The following is a 19,319-nucleotide window of genomic DNA, read 5'->3' on the forward strand; positions in this document are numbered from 1 at the left end:
CACCATTTCTTTTATGGTCCCTCATCAAGACCACCACATGCAGGTATGCCATATATACACATATATATGCACAGGAAAATACAAATACTAGTACTTCAAATTATGACCCAGCATCATCCAAAGAAGGTTAACATTATTACAATATTTGAGAGGTAAATAAGTGCATATTTAGAAAAATTTATTATCCCCTTCTTCCAGAAGAAGGTAAAAATGGTATTTAAGTATTTAATGGGTTAAGCTTATTATTTTAAAAACTCACTAATACAGAACATCTTATTCCCAGTCAGTGCCAAATAACAGATGTTCTTGTATATTAAAAACAGTACCGTTCTGTAAGAACAAGTCAGACCAACAAGTATTTATTAAACACATTTAGTATAGCCAACATTTAGTACTTTGGGGGATACAGAAGAAATAGAAGACCCAGTACTCACTGTAACTACAAAGGATGTCAGAACTAAATCCATTTCCTCCTCCTCCTCCCCAATAATCTTTTAAAATATTAGATAAAATTTATGGTGAAGGAAAATTGGCTTTGAGAAACCAAGGAATTCTTAGTTTAAGACTAAAATAATAGAGGCATGTAATGTGCCATTCACTTTGTCTATGAAACTTGGAATATTAGTTGCCATGTTCTAGCTGTCATCATTTTTAACAAGAATGAGAGAAAGGGTGGGAAATAAAAAATGATCTTTTTTTTTTTTAGAAATATAACCAACTTACTGGATAAGGGAATACTAAATTACATATGATACTCACTAAGTCAGTAGTGTCATTTTTTGAAAATTATTACAAGAGAAAAAGAATGTTTATCAAATATCTTATATATATATCCCATGGTAGCTGAGTTGTTTCCATATCACTTCTGCTCATTTATATTTGAGTCTTCAAGATCCATAGTTAAGGCAGACTGTTCTCCCCCAACCCCACCCCAGTTGAGATCACAAAGTAAGTGATCTTTTTAAAAATAGTCCCTGGTGGCGCAGTGGTTAAGAATCCACCTGCCAATGCGGGAGACACAGGTTCAATCCCTGGTCCAGGAAGATCCCACATGCTGCAGATTAACTAAGCCCATTTGCCACGACTACTGAACCCGCGTGCCTAGAGCCCATGCTCCACAATAAGAGAAGCCACTGCAATGAGAAGCCCACGCACCGCAACGAAGACCCAATGCAGCCAAAAAATAAATTAAAAAAAAATTTTTTTTAATAAATAAAAATAGTCCTTGTGTGGGAAACAGAGAAAGAAAGGGACTGAGAGCCTTCTGAAGGTAAGCCAATGAAGCATTCCTTGGGAGATCAATCTCCATTTAGGAGCAGTTAAACTATGCCTGAATAATTACAGGTACAAAGTGAAATCAGAAGAATGTGTATTATTCATGATAATGTTATGGTTAAATAATTCCAGAAATAAGGTTTTCTGCTTGTCTTCTAAAATTCCCTCTAGTTTTTTATAGCATTTTGAATCAAGATCAATCATTGCATAGTTCTAATAAGAGCTTTAAGAGTGAAATAAAAGAGACAATTTGTGTTGAGTTTACCTCTAATGAATGAAACATAAGGATTCAATGTCTTTATAAGAAGCATTCAAAAATTCTAGTAAAACCTTTTGATCACATTTGCAGATCTTCTTTAATTCAAGGCAATGAAATAGTGTGTTAATGAAAGATTATAATAGAGTAAAAGTTATAAAATGATGAAAGAATTTTCTGAAATTTTATATGATCGTGAACTGGTAATACCACTCTCTAGTATTTAACTCTCTGTTCTCTCATGTGCTCTCGTAGATGAAATATAAAACCAGTACTTCAAAGTGTATTACCATATCAGTGATCGCAGTAACTTAAGCTTGCTTTATGTAGCCATTGTGTGGTTGTAATAAGTGAATTGTATAAATGAGAATCATATCCATGAACATTTTTCAGGTTTATTTTGAAAGTGCATTTATGTAACTATTAAAGAGTACCTTCCCTCCTTTATAGCATATAGTCAAATTTCAGTTGCCAAGTATATCAAAATTTTTCTTGGAAATAATGAAAGGCTAATATTTCCTGGGTAATATTACTGGTGTTTGTGTTAAGGTTTATGCTAGTTAAAGGAAAAGTCCTTTTATTCTAAATTCCTTGAAGATGAAATAACTAAATACGATCTGTTTTGAAAACTACCATATGGTATTTCTTTGCAGTTGAGAGTTTAATTTTCAGGTTTATTTTTTTTAATCTTTATTGGAGTATAATTGCTTTACAATGGTGTGTTAGTTTCTGCTGTATAACAAAGTAAATCAGCTGTACATATACATATATCCCCATATCTCCTCCCTCTTGCGTCTCCCTCCCACCCTCCCTATCCCACCCCTCTACGTGGACAGAAAGCACCGAACTGATCTCCCTGTGCTATGTGGCTGCTTCCCACTAGCTATCTATTTTACATTTGGTAGTGTATATATGTCCATGCCACTCTCTCACTTTGTGCCACCTTAGCCTTCTCCCTCCCCCTGTTTGTGGTTTATTTTTAAATATGACAAAATATCTCACAATTCCTATCCTTCAAAAATCTGTTTGTCTATGTAAGTTGAATAAGATGTCAGTTCTCCTCTGGGGTGGCCTCAGGTAGTGTCTCACCTCTGTGATGGTAAATTGGTAGTTTCTGCTGCATTTGTTTATAGTTTTAAGAAAAAAATGAAGGAACAACATGTAAGCTTGTAAGATTTTTTTTAACCCCTCCAAGCCTTCATGAAGATGTACAATAGTAGATTGTTTTCTGAACAGTGTAGTTGGTTTATTAGTGTTATATTTGAAACAGGCCACTTCCTGTCCCCTTCAAAACACACACAGTCTTTGATTATTGACTCTATTTTTGACTCATAATTTTTAATTATTGAAGGATAAAATAGTAAGCATAAGCAATTGTCTTTCATTTTCATCCTTATAATTCTTCTTACTCTCATCAGTAAAATTTCTAATAATCTACTTCATTTATTATTAATACTACTTGCTTAGTAGTATGAAGTATTTTTTTAAAAAGCAGAATTAGTCTAATCTTATTTCTGAATATATTTGAAATACATATACTGAAAGTACCCTTTGCAAAATTCTTATTTTATGCTGTCATGCCATTTTGTCACCTCCACTGTTAAAACTTTTGCCTAGCTATCAAAGTTTTCTATAGTCTAAGCCACAAGCTGACAGTTTATTTACCACTGTAACCTACCATATCCCTATCAAGATTTGTCTACCTAATCCCTCGATTTGTGCATTCAATCATATGGTTCCCTACCTCTGAACTCCTTTTGCACTTAAAGCCAAATATTTTAGCACTAAATAATTTTGTAATTTGTTTCATCTTTCTTCCTATTTGTGTGTTCACTTACTTAGGAAATATACGACGTTTTCTCTTTTGAATTATCCATAGCATGATGAGTTACTTAGTGATCAACTACTAGGAAATGGGGGGCAGGGGGAATCTTCATTTTGCTATCACAAGCTCAGTGAAAAACATGTGTCTTGTCTAAGAATGTTGGAGGTCCCTTTCCTACACCCAGTAACATTGTAAAGTGCCTTCTCATCTTTATAACTACATCTAGGTATTACTTTTGTTCTTGCTTTCATATTTAATTAATCAATACAGTGATTCATGTGATCCAGTCATATATTTTAGAAAGATTGTGGTTTGTATTTTTTGCTTTACCAGTTAAAGAGGGCCAAATGGATACAGATGTGTCATTTAATGTCATCCATCCCTTCTTTTGTCTGTGTTGTCATAAACATTTGGTAGCAGAAATTTCCTTCTACAATGAACTCCTTAACAGACAATGAGCTGCCAATTAAAAATGAAGAACAAACAAATGAACTAGTATTACCCAGGAAATTTCCTTTTGAATTTTCAGAGGGAACATCTCCCTCTACTAATTGTGAATGCAAAAGACCCTTGAGAATATGTAGGATATCCCATATATGCTAACACCCAATTTATGAGACCTTTTTGTTAATTAAATGGGACAATTACATTTAAATACCATGTGGTTAAGAATACTTAATGTTCTGCTGAAAAGCACTCAGCCTGAAATCAGGCAATAATTTTAACAATAAACTACCAAAAGTAAGGTAAATGTAATTCATAATCTTAGATGTGGATATCTCTTCACCCCTACATTTTACAACTAAATCTGAGAGTTCTACTTAAGACCACAGAGTTGGGAGGGGTGGAGATGTCTGTTACACTTGGATTCAAATTGTATCAAAACTCATTTTATTTATGTCAGCAGATTAACTTTACCTTAAAAGCTTTAGTTTTGAAATTTCCCTTGCAAACACTTGAATAGGTATACATATATGTTTTATATAGCTCCTGAGTTTTGGTCAAAGTAGTTTAATTTGATGTTATATTTTTATACTTTTTATAAAGGGTCTGTTATGTTTCCATGTGTTTGATTATGTGTGTTAAGAAGGTTATAAACCCTTACAGCTTTTATCTTTCTGTGATATACCATTTTCCTGAAAAGTATGCTTCTGTGGCTATAATTAGCTTTTAGGTAATTTTATTTATGATAAACAAATATACTAGCAATAAATTTGGAAATATGAAAATGTGAATTTATGATTTTTTTTTCCTGTTACAGTAGAAACTCTCTTATCTGACATGGTCCAAACCAGTAGTTCCTTAGATTAACGAAAAAGTCAGCAAACTCAGGAACTCATTTTAAAGGAATGTCTACCTACCTTATCTTAATATATAATGTGTCTATGAAAATTTGCCAGTTTGCCAGTCTTTTGATATTAGACCTAGGCTTGTTGTTTTTCTTAAGTTATGAGTCCATTGATTTGCATTAGACCTCTTTTTTGCCTGAACCACACCTAGTGTCTACAATGAAAACATTTGCTAAGCAGTAGTAATTCAAATATATCTAGATTTTTATTTTACTTGTTTTTATAACTCTCATGCATACCTAATTTAAGAGCTTTTTTTTTCATTTAGAAACTTACCTTTATTTGGTTGCCATCAACTTAGTTCCATTGAAACAGCTCTTTCACATTTATATCGTCAGCTTATATAATATTAACTATGTAATTACACTAATAAGCATGGGTTTACATCACTTACAAACAGCAGTTCACTAAGCAAAAAACCCATATTCCCTCGAGGTAAGCCTACAACAAATGCACAGGTGAGCTATTAGAAAGTAACCTTCTTGTTCTTGTCAGTTATGCAAAGAGAAAAAGGAGTCTGTCGGAAGGAGGTCAATTAAGAGTCTTTACTATACATTGTGTTAAGTACTTTTTAAAACAGATGGAAATTTTTTCATACACAGATACATGAAAATAACTAAAATGCAAGAAAAAAGGGGGATAATTTGAGAAATCAGCCTTACAAATAAGCCCAACTGAAAAGTTGTGCCTTTTGCCATTAGGACAAATGATACTTTTAAGATTGTTTTGTCAGAAAATTTGTCAAAGAAAGTTTAGACTTTTTCAGTTGGTGATTAAAAAGAAATATGAAAAAAAAAAGATAAATGAGGTACAGCCAGTCTGGAAACCTATTTCACAGTACCTGCTAATGTTGAACATATCTGTAAGCTATAATCCAGCAATTTCACGCCTAGCAGTTACCCAGCAGGTGGAGGTAGAGGGTGGGGAGATGTGGGCGTGTGTCTGTGTAAGGGGGGGGAATGGTGTGTGGGTGCCTATATTCACTAAAAGACATGTACAGGATTATTGGTATGACCATAAATTAGAAACAACCTAAATGTCTGTCAACAGTAGAATGGGTAAACACATGGCAGTGTACTTAATTAATGTACTACTATGTACAGCAGTGAAAATGAACAAAATACAACATGCAACAGTGTTGGTAAATTTCACAAGATTTAATGATGAGTGAAAGATGCTGGGACTTCCCTGGTGGCGCAGTGGTTAAGAATCCACCTGCCAATGCAGGGAACATGGGTTCAATCCCTGGTCCGGGAAGATCCCACATGCCGTGGAGCAGCTAAGCCCGTGCACCACAACTGCTGAGCCCATGTGCCACAACTACTGAAGCCCACACACCTAGAGCCCGTGCTCTGCAACAAAGAGAAGCCACCGCAATGAGAAGCCCGCATACCGCAACAAAGAGTAGCCCCTGCTCACCACAACTAGAGAGAAAGCCCGCGTGCAGCAACGAAGACCCAACAAAGCCAAAAATAAATTTAAAAAAATTTTTTAATATATTAAAAAAGAAAGATGCCAGACCAAGAAAATACATTCCATAGTATTTTCCATAGGATTCCATCTTTATGATGTTCCAAACCAGCAGATGTAAGCTATGGTGTTAGAAGTCAGGATGGCAGGTACTTTTTGTGAGAAGTCAAGGAAATAGGACTGGAAGGAAGCACAGATGACTTCTGGAGTTCTGGAAATACTATCTTAATTTGGGTGCTTTCTTCAAGTGTATTCTCTTTGAGCTGTATGCTTCAGATTTGTGTATTTTTATTATATATGGTATACTGCAAAAAATGTATCAAAAAAAGAGGAATGTGACTTCATCTGATGGAACTAATATTAACTAGATGAGACATGCAGTAAAGACACAGGAAAATAAGTTGAGCTCCACAAAAGGATTTAAGAAGAGCTTAATTATGGAATCTATCAAAAAGGGAAATAAGACTTAACAACTTAAAGTGTACCATCTGTAGCTAATTTAGTTATGATAACTCTTTTCAGCCCAATTTGTTGTATTTTGTGTATTTAGTACTTGGATCATGCAACTGCTGAAAATTATATAATAAGCATATAATTATAAGCTGTAAATCATTTTATCCTAGTCCTGGAAAGTAATTTGGATTACCCTCCTCATTTTTAAATCAGTTTCTGTTGGTGGTTTGTGTTTGGGTTTTTTTTCCCCAAAAATATATGTCAGGTTCTGGTCAGGTTAAGTACTGTTTAAAAATTAGACTAAAATTTGGCTCATTGGACAAGAATATACTTCATTAATTGACCTGTTTTATAGAATATCTTTATCCATGTTTTTTTAAATGTCTTTGGTTTCCTTCATTTGAAAAGGAAAAAATCATGAAAATATTCTGTATGTATTTATTCACTATAATAACAAACAAAAATCAAATACATGTTAGAATAAGATCAAAAGAATGGAGCCTTTAAACCATTCTCTCATGGGATTCACTGAATATGCAAGACAAATTTCTGCTGTTTCAAAAGGGGTAAAATATACGCTAGCCCAGCACTTTATTATGTAAAAGGCAATAGAGAAGAAAGAAATATTCAGTTGCCATAACTAATAATCTTATTTATTGTGGGAAGTGAAACACAATTGAATAAACCCATGGTAAATGTGATTCCCCTCTTCAATTAAATTGTAATTGTCTCCCTGTATAGTAAATACAGATAAAAGTGTATGCTGCTAAATTATTTAATCAAGTAGATAATCATTTTTAAAAACACCTTTGTTAGTTTACATGTAACTAGGATATTTCAAGATTGGAGATCCTGTAATTTCTATAAAAAGGAAAAAATTTTTAAATGATGTGGTTTGGCACAGAATAGTAGTGGCATTGTCCAATAAATATGTCTTCTTTCTTTGAAATAAAAGTTTGCCTCAACTTTAAAAACACATTCTCTAAGTTTCTTGAAATTGTTTTATGGTCCCTAATGAGATATGAACTATAAAACCTAGAAGAAAAAGTCCAGGGCATTCTAATGAATGCATTTGGTTCTTAAGGACCAGACTGTGTGGGCACTTTGCCAGCCACCCATCACCTTCTGTCTCCTGCCATGCTAACTCTGTGCCACACTCTGTACCAGTGAGATGTAACAATAGCTGAGTGTGAAGAATGAGCTAGAAATGAGCAGTCTGGTTGGGGAATAGGACTTCTCACAACAGAGCCATCACTGAGACTTCTGAATGTTGATCTCCACTCTGGGTATGGGAAAAAAGATTGAGACAGAACTTGCGTAGGTTGGTTGTTGTTACTATGGATTTGTAAGTATTGAGGAGAGGGAGAGTAGGAGGAGCCAGGTGCTTGTTCCTTCAGCCCTTCTATCCTTTAATCTGGTAGCTAGCAATCAAGGCCCCTTTTGAGAAGAACTGGGAGAGTGAGCCAGATCAGAAAAGGTAAAAGATAAGAAGTAGCCCCTGGCATGGGAACTCAAAGGCAGAAGGAATAAGCAACTGGGAAATTACTATCTCCCTAAATTCACATCACTTCATACTAGCTTCTTTATATGCTATTTTTAAAATGGGAGCACTGGGGTAAGGGAGGGGGGTACAGGTGTATGTTTTAAGCACCCCTGGTAGAAATTATTGTTAATCGAAGTGACTGCTGAAGTTGGAATGCAACCTGATTAGTGACTTAGAAACTTCAAGATCCTGTCCACAAAATAAGAGTTCATGAATAATTTAATTTGGTTACTGTGTTACAGTGTTGCTGTATTAGATTAATTAGAGAGAAAATGCATGTGACTGTTTTTCCATTATTGAGTGTGATAAAACTTAAATTCTTCATACTACTTTTACATATTCTAAAATAATTATAATTTTGTTATAATTTTCTTTAAAGGATATGCTTTAAATACAGGTGTCTACCCTGTAATCTCTAGTTGATAGCTTTGAATAAATTTATAGAAATTTCATTTTTTTAGTAATTATCAAAACTTTAACATTCTACTCCTATTCTTTTATTAGGATTTGGAACTTGGAAGGAATACAGACAGCTCATTTTGTTCTTCATTCCCCTGGAATGAGTGTGTGCTGGCATCCTGAGGAAAGTTTTAAGGTTATTATTTATAACTTAGCTTTCTTCTGTCAAGCTGAAAAGACATATACATGTGTAATACTTGCACACATAGAGGAGAAAAATCAATGACTTTTTCCACCTCAGAGACTCTTAATTGGCACAAATGCATTTGGATTAATCTAGAACCTTAAAAGTTCTCTGCAATTAAGTTTTTATTTGACAACCATCATCTATAAATGGCATTTATTCACAGTACACTTTTCATGCCCTCTGATAGGTTATAATATAAAAACTAATGCCTAGACTAACTAGTAAGCAGTATTTGTTTAAAAAAAGTTAAATCCATGCTATTAGCCATAGTGTGTAAACAGAAAGCATCAGTGGCATAAGGCAAATTTGACCTAGCTGCAGTGATGTTCAATTCCTATTCATAGTAAAGCTTTCTAAAATTCAAAAATACACGGTGAGTTATTATCAATTGACCTTAATTTAATTTCATTGAGAAGATAGGAGCCATTCACCAAGAGTTCTCTCATTTGCCAGTATCTTCTCTTGGGCATTGCTCTATTTTATCCTTCCCTAGGATCTAAGAAGTTGCCACGTTCATCTTCTTAAAGTTAGTCCTTCTGCTGTCTAGAGTTCACGTTAGTTCTTAGGCATCCTGCTTTTCATAGCCCTCTAATGTCTTCATACTTCTCCGTGACTCTTTTCTGTCCTCATACTTGCACAAAAAGGTAACCTTGATTAATCATGGCAGAAACTTACATAGTACCTGTATATGCTTGGCTCATTGTCAGCATTTCATATTAAGTTAGGCCATTTAACCCACATGGCAACCTTATGAGATGGGTAATGTGATGATCTCATTTTACAGATAAGGAAACCAAAGCTCAGAGAAGTTAAGTAACTTGCCCAAGTTCACACAACTACTAACTGGAAAAATTGCCATGTGTACCCAAGCAACCTCCTCCATATGTCTTGTTCTTAACCATTACGTTCTGTTTCCCCTTTTTAGTCTATCTTCTTCACACCTTTTATTTCTGAATATTTGAACCCATCACTTACACCTCTTAACTTCAGTTCCTCTTTCCCTATCCCTTGATCTAACTCTTTAATCTTATTCGGTCTCCTCTACTCTCTCAGAAGTCATCAGTGACATTTTTAACAAATCCAATGGGCTTTTCTTCCATTCTTAGTCTCAAGGCAGCTTTTTACACTATTGATCACTTCTGCCTTGAAACCCTGCTCACTTCGTCTTTAAAGCTGCATTATTCTAGTCCCCTTAAGCATCTATGCACGTATATTCCCTTTTTCTTCCTCCACTGCTAACTCTTCTTTAACCACGTATTTGTAAATTGTTGTAAGGGGTAGTTCTCACCCACATTATACCCTTTATTATAATAGAGGATAAAGGAATGAATAAAGTCCTTGTCATTGAGTTACACACTGACTTATAAGTAAGAAAAAACGTACATACAGTTACACAGATTTTAAGTGTTGGAATCAAAATCTTGTTAAGTAGAATGATGACATAAGTTTTAATCCCATCTGCTCACAGCCTTCAAGATAACCCTGAGCCAAGATGTCCCAGACTACATAAGTGTGTTCTCTGGGATTCCATGAAAACTTGTTTCAGGCCTGTTGGATAATTTATCAGTAGAATTATATTCTGTATGTGTACATGAGCACAGTTTTCTAATATATTCATATTACATATATAGGGATTATTTCCATGTGTAAGTAAATGTTATTTCTGAATCCAGGTCCTAAATTTTATGTCTAGATTTCTCCCCTGTAGCAGTGAGTCTACTTGAAGCATAATCAAGGAATCTACCAAAATGTTAATATTACCATGTTTAAATATCATAGGCTACTTTTTAAAAACTGTGACCTAAAAAAAAAACCCAAAAACTGTGACCTAGTTGAGAAATGAGGATGTTTATTATAACCTCTATCCCAAAACTTATATCTTAATTTATGGTTATTTGAGATCCCTTTCTTCCGTATGCTTTAAGTTAATTTCTATTATTCTTCTATGTAACACTGAAATTTCACCCCACCCCATCTCTTTTTTTTCTTGTTTCCATGACTTCAGAATGTTGGGAAGTCCCTGCTCTAAATCACATCAACTCAATATCCTGAAATCATCTTTGGTATCTTCCTTTCCTATATGCAAATGTTTCCAGGTCTTTTAAGTTTTTCTCCACTGTCACTACAATACATTCCTCTTGGTCATTAATGTGTATTCCTCACCTTTCTATTCTCACAAGTCATCCTTGCCAATCCTTGTTTCTAAAATCTTTGGCTCTTCAATCTGATTCTTCTTGCCTACTTTAGTTAGACTGATATTTAAATATCAGTTTCATCGTGTCACTACTAAACTCAAAAACCTAAAATTACAGAAAGGCAACACAGAGTAGCAGTTAAAGGTATGGACTCTTGAGTTAACTACCTGGAGTCAAATCCCAGTTTTACCAGTTACTAGCTGTATGATCTCTGACAAGTTACAAAACCTCTTTCAGTCACTACCTTCAGTTCCTCATCTTGTAAAATGGAAGCTCATGAAGATTAAATGAGTGAACACTTATAAAGTCCTTAAAAGAAAACCTGATACATAATAAGCACACTGTCAATTTCAGCTGCTTGTCGTTGTTGACACTGTTATTACTACTGAAACAATCTAGTGGTTCTCATTGGTCTGCCATATCAGATGAAGCCCAGAATTTTGTTCTGTTATGCTTGGTCTTGATGAGAATGAGGGAGCCAGAGAAGAAAGAGATGGGTCCATGATCACCTATATCATAAAATTCTTACGATAATCTTGTGAGATATAAAGTACACAAAAGAGCCATGTAATGTGGAAAGCACAAAGCAAACACTAGCATTTAATCATAAAGTTATAGGGAATTCCCTGGCAGTCCAGTGGTTAGGACTCAGCACTTTCACTCCCGGGGCCTGGGTTTGATCCCCGGTCGGGGATCCCACAAGGCGCGTGGTGATACATCATCATCATCATCATCAAGTTACAAAAGTCAGAAGATCTGTAGAAGCGAAGCTCTTAAATCCAATAAACCACAGTTGGAGCTAGGATTTCAGCAGGTAGTAATAACAGAAGCAAGCATTTAGGATGTCATGGGATCAGAGAGTTGGGACTGAGGACATCCTTTTCTCTGACTCTAAGAGAAAAGAGGTTAGAGCCGCTAAATGAAATGAGGTGTAACAATCAACATTTGTTGAAGGCTTTCTCAGTGCCAGAAGCTGTGCTGAGTACTTCATGTAAGTTCTCTCATATAATTTCACAAATATTCTCAGGTTGGTAGCATTATTCTATCTGTTTTGTAGGTAAGAAAACTGAAGCACCAAAAGATTAATTTGCCCTAGATCACACAGTCACAGATTTGGCCTCAGTCTGATTCAAGTGCTACAGTGTTTCTAGCTATTTGAGATATTTCCCCTGTGAAAAGTCAGTACAAATTACTGTTTATGGTTCTGAGAAGTCCTACAAGAAGAATTCCCCTGTAATGTTTTTAGATCCAGCAATTCTGAAACTTAAAAAAGTAACTTTTTTTTACTCTACCTGCTCTTTCAACAGCAACAACAACAACAAAAAAGTCACCATTGAGCACAGTTTTAGAAACAGTAAATAACCAAAATAAATTTTTTTTGCTAGAAAGTAGTTTTCAATCTGACTTCAAACTATAATAGCTAATGTTTTTTGAGTGCCTACTCTGTGCTAAAGCAGTTCTAAACGCTTTAACATGTACAGTTGACCCTTGAACAACATGGATTTGAACTACACAGATCCACTTCTACACAGATTTTTTTTCAGCAGTAAATACTACAGTACTAAATGATCTTTGGTTGATTGAAACTGCAGATGCAGGAACCATGGCTAGGGAGGAACCGCAGATACAGAGGGCCAACTATAAGTTATATACAGATTTTCAACAGTGCAAAGGGTCAGTTGCCCTAAGGCTCTCCCCACCTTATTCAAGGGTCAACTGTATTAACTGGTACCATCCTCCCCAACAGCCCTATGAAGCAGATACTGTATTAGCCCTGTGTGCTCAAGATCTTATAGTTCCTGAGAGCGGAAACAGGTAGCCTGACTGAAGAAGCTGCACTCGTAAGCTGCCATGCTTTATTGGCTCTCCTGGCTTGGCCCTTCCATCGTTCATAAGTTATACCTGAAATTCTCAAGATTTTTATAGACAGGCTCAAAGGCTCAAGTATTTTTACTATGTCCAAGTAAGTCTTCCTTGGTCTCCTCCCATTTCCCGTCCTTCCCCACCCTTGACTATACATAGCACACCAGGCCACTTACCAATCTTGATAATCTAGGCTTGTAGTAAGGAACATGTGCACTGTAGTTAGACCTGGGTTCAGACCTGAGTTCAAATCCAGGCTCTGCCACAGGCTAGTGGTGAGATCTTCAACAAGTTACTTTAATCACTCTGCACCTCAGTCTCCTTTCTGAAAAATGGGATTAATGATAGCAATTTCCTCAGATAGTGGTTACGAGGATTAAATAAGGCAGGGCATGTAAAGCTCAATGTTGCACTTGTTTTTGTTGTATATTTGTCATAGACTTCCTGTTATTGAGAATAGTTTTATTTATTTTTTTAAAGATTTTTTGAATTGGACCATTTTTTTAAAGTCTTTATTGAATTTGTTACAATATTGCTTCTGTTTCGTCTATTGGTTCTTTGGCCCCGAGGCACGTGGGATCTTAGCTCCTCAACCCGGATCTAACCTGCACTCCCTGCGTTGCAAGGCGAAGTCCTAACCACTGGACCACCAGGGAAGTCCCGAGAATAGTTTTTTTTTTTTTTTTTGCAGTACGCGGGCCTCTCACTGCTGTGGCCTCTCCCGTTGCAGAGCACAGGCTCCGGACGCGCAGGCTTAGTGGCCATGGCTCACGGGCCTAGCCGCTCCGCGGCATGTGGGATCTTCCCGGACCAGGGCACGAACCCGTGTCCTCTGCATGGGCAGGTGGACTCTCAACCACTGCGCCACCAGGGAAGCCCTCCGAGAATAGTTTTAAATTCCACCTTTTCTTTTAAGAATCCCCTAATTTGAAAGACTACCCATGTTCTAAATAATCACTGCTTCTTTTGCATCCCACTGTATTTCGCCTAAAATTATGATCAGGTTTTTTTTCATAATTCTCTTCTCTAGATGGAAAGTTTCTTGAGATCCAGGATCATGTCTTTTACCGTGGACTTCTGTTGAACGTAGCATAGTGTTTTATATATACGTGTGTATACAGTAGATCTTCATTATCCACAGATTCCACACTTGCAAATTTGCCTACTCACTAAAATTTATTTGTAACCCCAAAATCAATACCGTCACACTTTGACAGTCACAGACATGCACAGAGCAACAAAAAATTTGAGTTGGCTAATGTGCACATTCCCAGCTAAGGCTGAATAAGGCAGTACTCTGCCTTCTTGTTTTAGCTCTCATACTGTAAACAAGTATCCTATTCATAGTCTATTGAGTGCCACATTTTTATGCTTTATGTTGGCAGTTTCTTTCACTGTGTAAAATGGCCCCCAAGCACACTGCTAAAGAGCTACTTAGTGTTTCTAGGTGCAGGAAGGCTGTGATATGCCTTATGGAGAAAATACGTGTTAGGTAAGCTTTGTTCAGGCATGAGTTACAGTGCTGCTGCCTGTGAGTTCTGTGTCAATGAATAAATATATATTAAATAAGACATCTTTAAACACAAGATTATGTATTGATCAGTTGACCAAAATGTGATCAGAAACTCATAGAACTGACCCTTTAATTTCCTTTAGGATCAGTGGTTTGATACCCACTAATTCAGTGTTTGCAGCAACTTTATAGAACCTTACCTACTGTGAATAACTCGTGTGTGTGTGTGTGTCTGTGTGTGTGTGTTTATGTGTATGTATGTATAATTTATCCAGAATGAATCTTTAGGCTGATCTCTTCTTCCTGGTGACCATACATAATCATTTAAAATTGTATCCAATTTTCTTATGTCTGTCTTTTGCCCATTTTCTATGAGATTTTACCTAGGCTTGTCTTATTTCCTTTGCATTTGATCTCCAATTTGTAATATATGCAAATGTTTACATTTTACTATATGTACGACATTGAATCTCTGCCTCCTTCTCAGATTTAGTAAATTAGGTGGTTAGTAAATTAGGTGGTTGAATTTTCTTTATTTTTCTGTCTTACAGTTGATGGTTGCAGAGAAGAATGGAACAATTCGGTTTTATGATCTTTTGGCTCAACAGGCTATTTTATCTCTTGAATCAGAACAGATGCCATTAATGTCAGCACACTGGTGCTTAAAAAACACCTTCAAAGTTGGAGCTGTTGCAGGGAATGATTGGTTAATTTGGGATATTACTCGGTCCAGGTACTTCCTTAGTATATTTATCTATTACTTACCAAAAAATCAGTCACTATTGCTATATGATCCATTGACCCACTCTTCTATGCCTGGGCCACACTATAGAGCAAAAACAAGTCTTTCCTGTAGAAGGGCCAGAGCTATGGGCTTTTATGTAACAGAGATGGCTTTTACAGATTTACTTTGAGAATAACAAAGAAAAATGGCAGAGGAGATCTTTGATCTGAGCAGTGTTTACTTATGTTAAAAAAAAGAAGAAAAAACACTGCCCCTGTTGAATGATGGTGTTCTGCAATGGTTCTAAATCATGTTTATGTCTTTATGATATCTCAGCTATTTTAATTCAGTGCTTATTTGGAATTTTGCCACAGTTTACATACCTTGGGCATTGTGTTCTTTAAAGAGAAAATACTTTTTAAACCTTAATTTAAGTCCCTCTACTTAAGACCAACACGTAATTCATAAAACATAAAATATTATCTTTTAGTTACCCTCAAGATAAGAGACCTGTCCACATGGATCGAGCCTGCTTATTCAGGTAATGTACCATTTTTGTTGGGGTTATAATTTCATTTTCTGAATTTGGCTAGTTTGCTCATGCTGCACCAACTCCTGGAATACTTTCCCAGTCCTCTCCTTTGCACTGATTTTTTTCTTTTTCTCTGATTCTTTTATAAATGGATGTTTTACTTTCCTAACTAAGTCTTTGCTTTTGTCTTTTGGTCTGGGTGAGAGATTGTTTTCCAATATTTTCTTTGAAAATTTTTATAAAATACAAAATGTTGCCATGCCACCTCAACAATTTGGACCATATGCTTTCTTATTTTTTGTGCTGATAAAGACGTAAAATGTAGATGGACCCACGTTTATGCATATGAACTACGTTGTTGTTCTTTAAATGAGAACACACTGGATATTATATATCTGTGACCTTTTTTCCTTGTAAATTAATGTACTCGTTCTTTTTCATTCATTCGTATGTAATACTGCATTGTATAGTGTAGTCATTAGGGTGCTTTTGGCCTCAGGAAAATTTACTAACAGAGACTAAAGTCAGTAGAACATTTATTATATACTGTATTTCATCAAATCTAAAATAACCCCAATAAAACTGTAGAACCTGGGGACGCTATTATTTTATGTATTCCTAAGAAAAAAATATATTCAACTAAATGTAAGAATGCCATAGATTATAAGATGCATCCTGATTTCAGAGATGTGAGCAAATACACGTTTTAAAATCAAACAAACTTTAGATTCACAGACATAGAAAACAAACTTGTGGTTACCAAAGGGGAAAGGGGTGTGGGGGAGGGATAAATTAGGAGTTTGGGATTAACACATACACAGTACTATATATAAAATAGGTAACCAACAAGGACCTACTATATAGCATAGAGAACTATACTCAATATTTTGTAATAACTTATAAGGGAAAGAAATACTTATATACATATATGTATTTGTAACTGGATCACCGTTCTGTACCCCTGAAACTAGCACGATACTGTAAATCAACTATACTTCAGTTTTAAACATTTTTCTTCCAGTTGCTAAAAAGAAAATCAACGAACTATGGTACCTAAGTCTGGAGGAGGTGGCCTGAGGATTGGTTTAGTAGCTCACTGATGCCATTAAGAGTTCAGACCTTTCCCTCTGCCATCCTCAATGACAGGCTTTGGCTTCTTGCTTCCCAGTCACAAGATGACTGCCAGAGTTCCAGGCACCGTAGCCTCATACCACATTGTCCAAAATAAGAGGAGATGAAGGAGAACCCCTTTTATTGGGGATTGCTATCTTTGCCTTACACCAGTTGTGTCTCATCCCTTGGGGTTAGATACACTGTGCCAGAACGTAGTTGGGGTTCAGTTAGCACAGAAAAAAGGCAGAATGGCTGGCTGTTGGACAAGCAACTCATAATGTCTGCCACACATTAAAATAATAACTAGACTTTAGTGGGGCTTTTGTTTGTTTGTTTTTTGTCAAGGAATCTTTTTTTTTCCCCCTTGTACCTCCCCTACTGCACTTATTATGGTGCTGGGCTTGTTGCTGGAGGTCCATTAACACTTGATCATTCATTATATTCCAATATCTGTGATGCCTTAATACTTGAATATTTAAACATCTATATATTCCAGGTGTTTACATCATTCCAAGGAGTTTAAACTCATAAGTTTATCACTAATTTTAAAACAAATGTCAATAAGAACATTAAATGTATGGGTTTTTTTTTAATGTACTGTGAAATATTTTCTATCTGTCTGATTCCTTATTTGTATCTCCCATCATACTGCCAGCCTTTTCATTGTAAGAAAGGAACTGCTAACCTTGTGTAACTTTGTAATTTAACAAAGTGGCACATGATAAGCACTTAATAAATATTCACAGAATGAGAAAATATTTATAGCTAACTTCCCTGGAATTCCCAGTCTGATTGTAAAGCCATATTATCAAATTTTGTGTTATAAAATTATCATTTTTGTATAAAAAGAAATAGCCAATCTTAGAAAAGCGTATAGTTGTCTGTAGGATTCTGTACTGCTTTTCATCCTTTGTCTTTTCTTAGGTGGTCCACAATTAATGAAAACTTGTTTGCAACCACTGGTTATCCTGGCAAAATGGCAAGCCAGTTTCAAATTCATCATTTAGGACACCCTCAGGTAATGTGGAGATGTTTGGTGGCATATGTGGTTTTAAATTTGTGTTTTCTACTTTTCTCCTTATAGCCCCCCAGATTTGTAATGTGTAACTAAAACATTTATGAATATCTATTACCTGCTTAAATTGGAAAGAGAAAGCATTTTTTGATGTTTAAATCACCAGTGGTAACAGGCTTTTTGCCAATATTCATGTAAGAAACATTTTATTTCTTCTATTTCCTTCTTCATTTAAATGTAATAATTTTGCTTGCTTGGTTGGTTTAGACTGCAAAAATGTTTGAGTCTGGACTGCACCAATTATTCATAGATTATTTGTATCCTTCTAATGTGTATTTCACCTATGAGGGAACACATTTTTTAATTCTGTTTCCACTATAAAAAAAGGTGAATTTTCAATGCATTTCTTATTTTTGAAGGGTAGTTTTTATTTATTAATGTCGGTAATGTATTGAGCTTCTTTAATTCTTCACATATTCTGTAGCCCATCCTCGTTGGTTCTGTAGCTGTTGGATCTGGCCTTTCCTGGCATAGAACTCTCCCACTATGCGCAATCGGAGGAGACCACAAGCTGTTATTTTGGGTGACTGAAATGTAAAATAAATTTTCTGTGTACCTAGATCCATAAAACTGTATTTTTAGTACATATTTTGGAGAATTCCTTATTTTTGTATCAAATATATACTGTAAGATCTAGAAATGTTCCAATTGTTGCTTTTTTTAAATAAAATGTTGATGGTTTGAAAAATTATTTTCCTACTCTATTCTGTGTATTTTTTTTTTAGTCATCTTTAAGACTACAGTTGACTCAGCAGCTCTAGAAAAGAGATGATTAAGGAAACATAATGCTTTTGACTTTATCACAGGACTTTCCAAAGTGTATCCTATCTTCTATACCTTAAATACATACTGTTTTCCTAATTCTCAAAGACACAAACATTTACAAAAGAAAAAAAAGGTCTCTCCTTTCGGTGTTACTCTGGAAATAGTTGAATGTATATGTGGGGATGAATGTATATGCATTTTTGTTAGCAACCTATATATGTAGGGGTCTTATTAAAACTTCCTCAGTAATTATAAAGGATGATTATTCAATTTAATATAAGAAATGATTCTCAGTTTCTTTAAAATGTGACTCATTATGTAACTCAACCCTATTTATTTACTATACGCAAATTCCTTTTGACTGACCTCTCAGCGTTCTCAGAACATCTGGTATATGGGATAAAGCTTACCTTGAAAAATAACTTATGATTTAATACCTTTAACAGCCTCCGCCTTTTATAAATCTTCACCATTCTTACCAAACTTAAATGTTTTTGAGATGGCACCTAGTGGCAGTAGAACTATATTCACTCTCCTCAAGATCATTGAAGTAAACATTGTGTAAGACAGCCATGTCACATCATGATCTAATCAGAAGAGTATAATAGAGCTAAATAAATTTCTACAAACTCTGCATTCATGCCAGTTAATGCCCTCTCTGAAGTTGCATTTCATGCTGTAAAATGGAGATATGAATCACTGTCTCATGAAGTTACTGTGAG

At 35.4% G+C, this 19,319-nt stretch overlaps 1 protein-coding gene across 1 annotated transcript in view; it reads left to right on the top strand.

Annotated features, from left to right (window-relative positions):
* Positions 1–18,504, top strand: part of NUP37 (nucleoporin 37) — a 40,787-nt gene extending 22,283 nt beyond the window's left edge. The window contains exons 6-10 of the mRNA XM_060112113.1: positions 8,676–8,766; positions 14,940–15,121; positions 15,603–15,653; positions 17,682–17,775; positions 18,257–18,504. Of these exons, the coding sequence (XP_059968096.1) occupies positions 8,676–8,766; positions 14,940–15,121; positions 15,603–15,653; positions 17,682–17,775; positions 18,257–18,370 (532 nt within the window). The 3' untranslated portion in view covers positions 18,371–18,504. The remainder of the gene's footprint in view (positions 1–8,675; positions 8,767–14,939; positions 15,122–15,602; positions 15,654–17,681; positions 17,776–18,256) is intronic.
* The last annotated feature ends 815 nt before the right edge of the window (positions 18,505–19,319 follow it).

This window comes from Mesoplodon densirostris, chromosome 11, assembly GCF_025265405.1.
Source record: "Mesoplodon densirostris isolate mMesDen1 chromosome 11, mMesDen1 primary haplotype, whole genome shotgun sequence".
Lineage (NCBI taxonomy): Eukaryota > Metazoa > Chordata > Mammalia > Artiodactyla > Ziphiidae > Mesoplodon > Mesoplodon densirostris.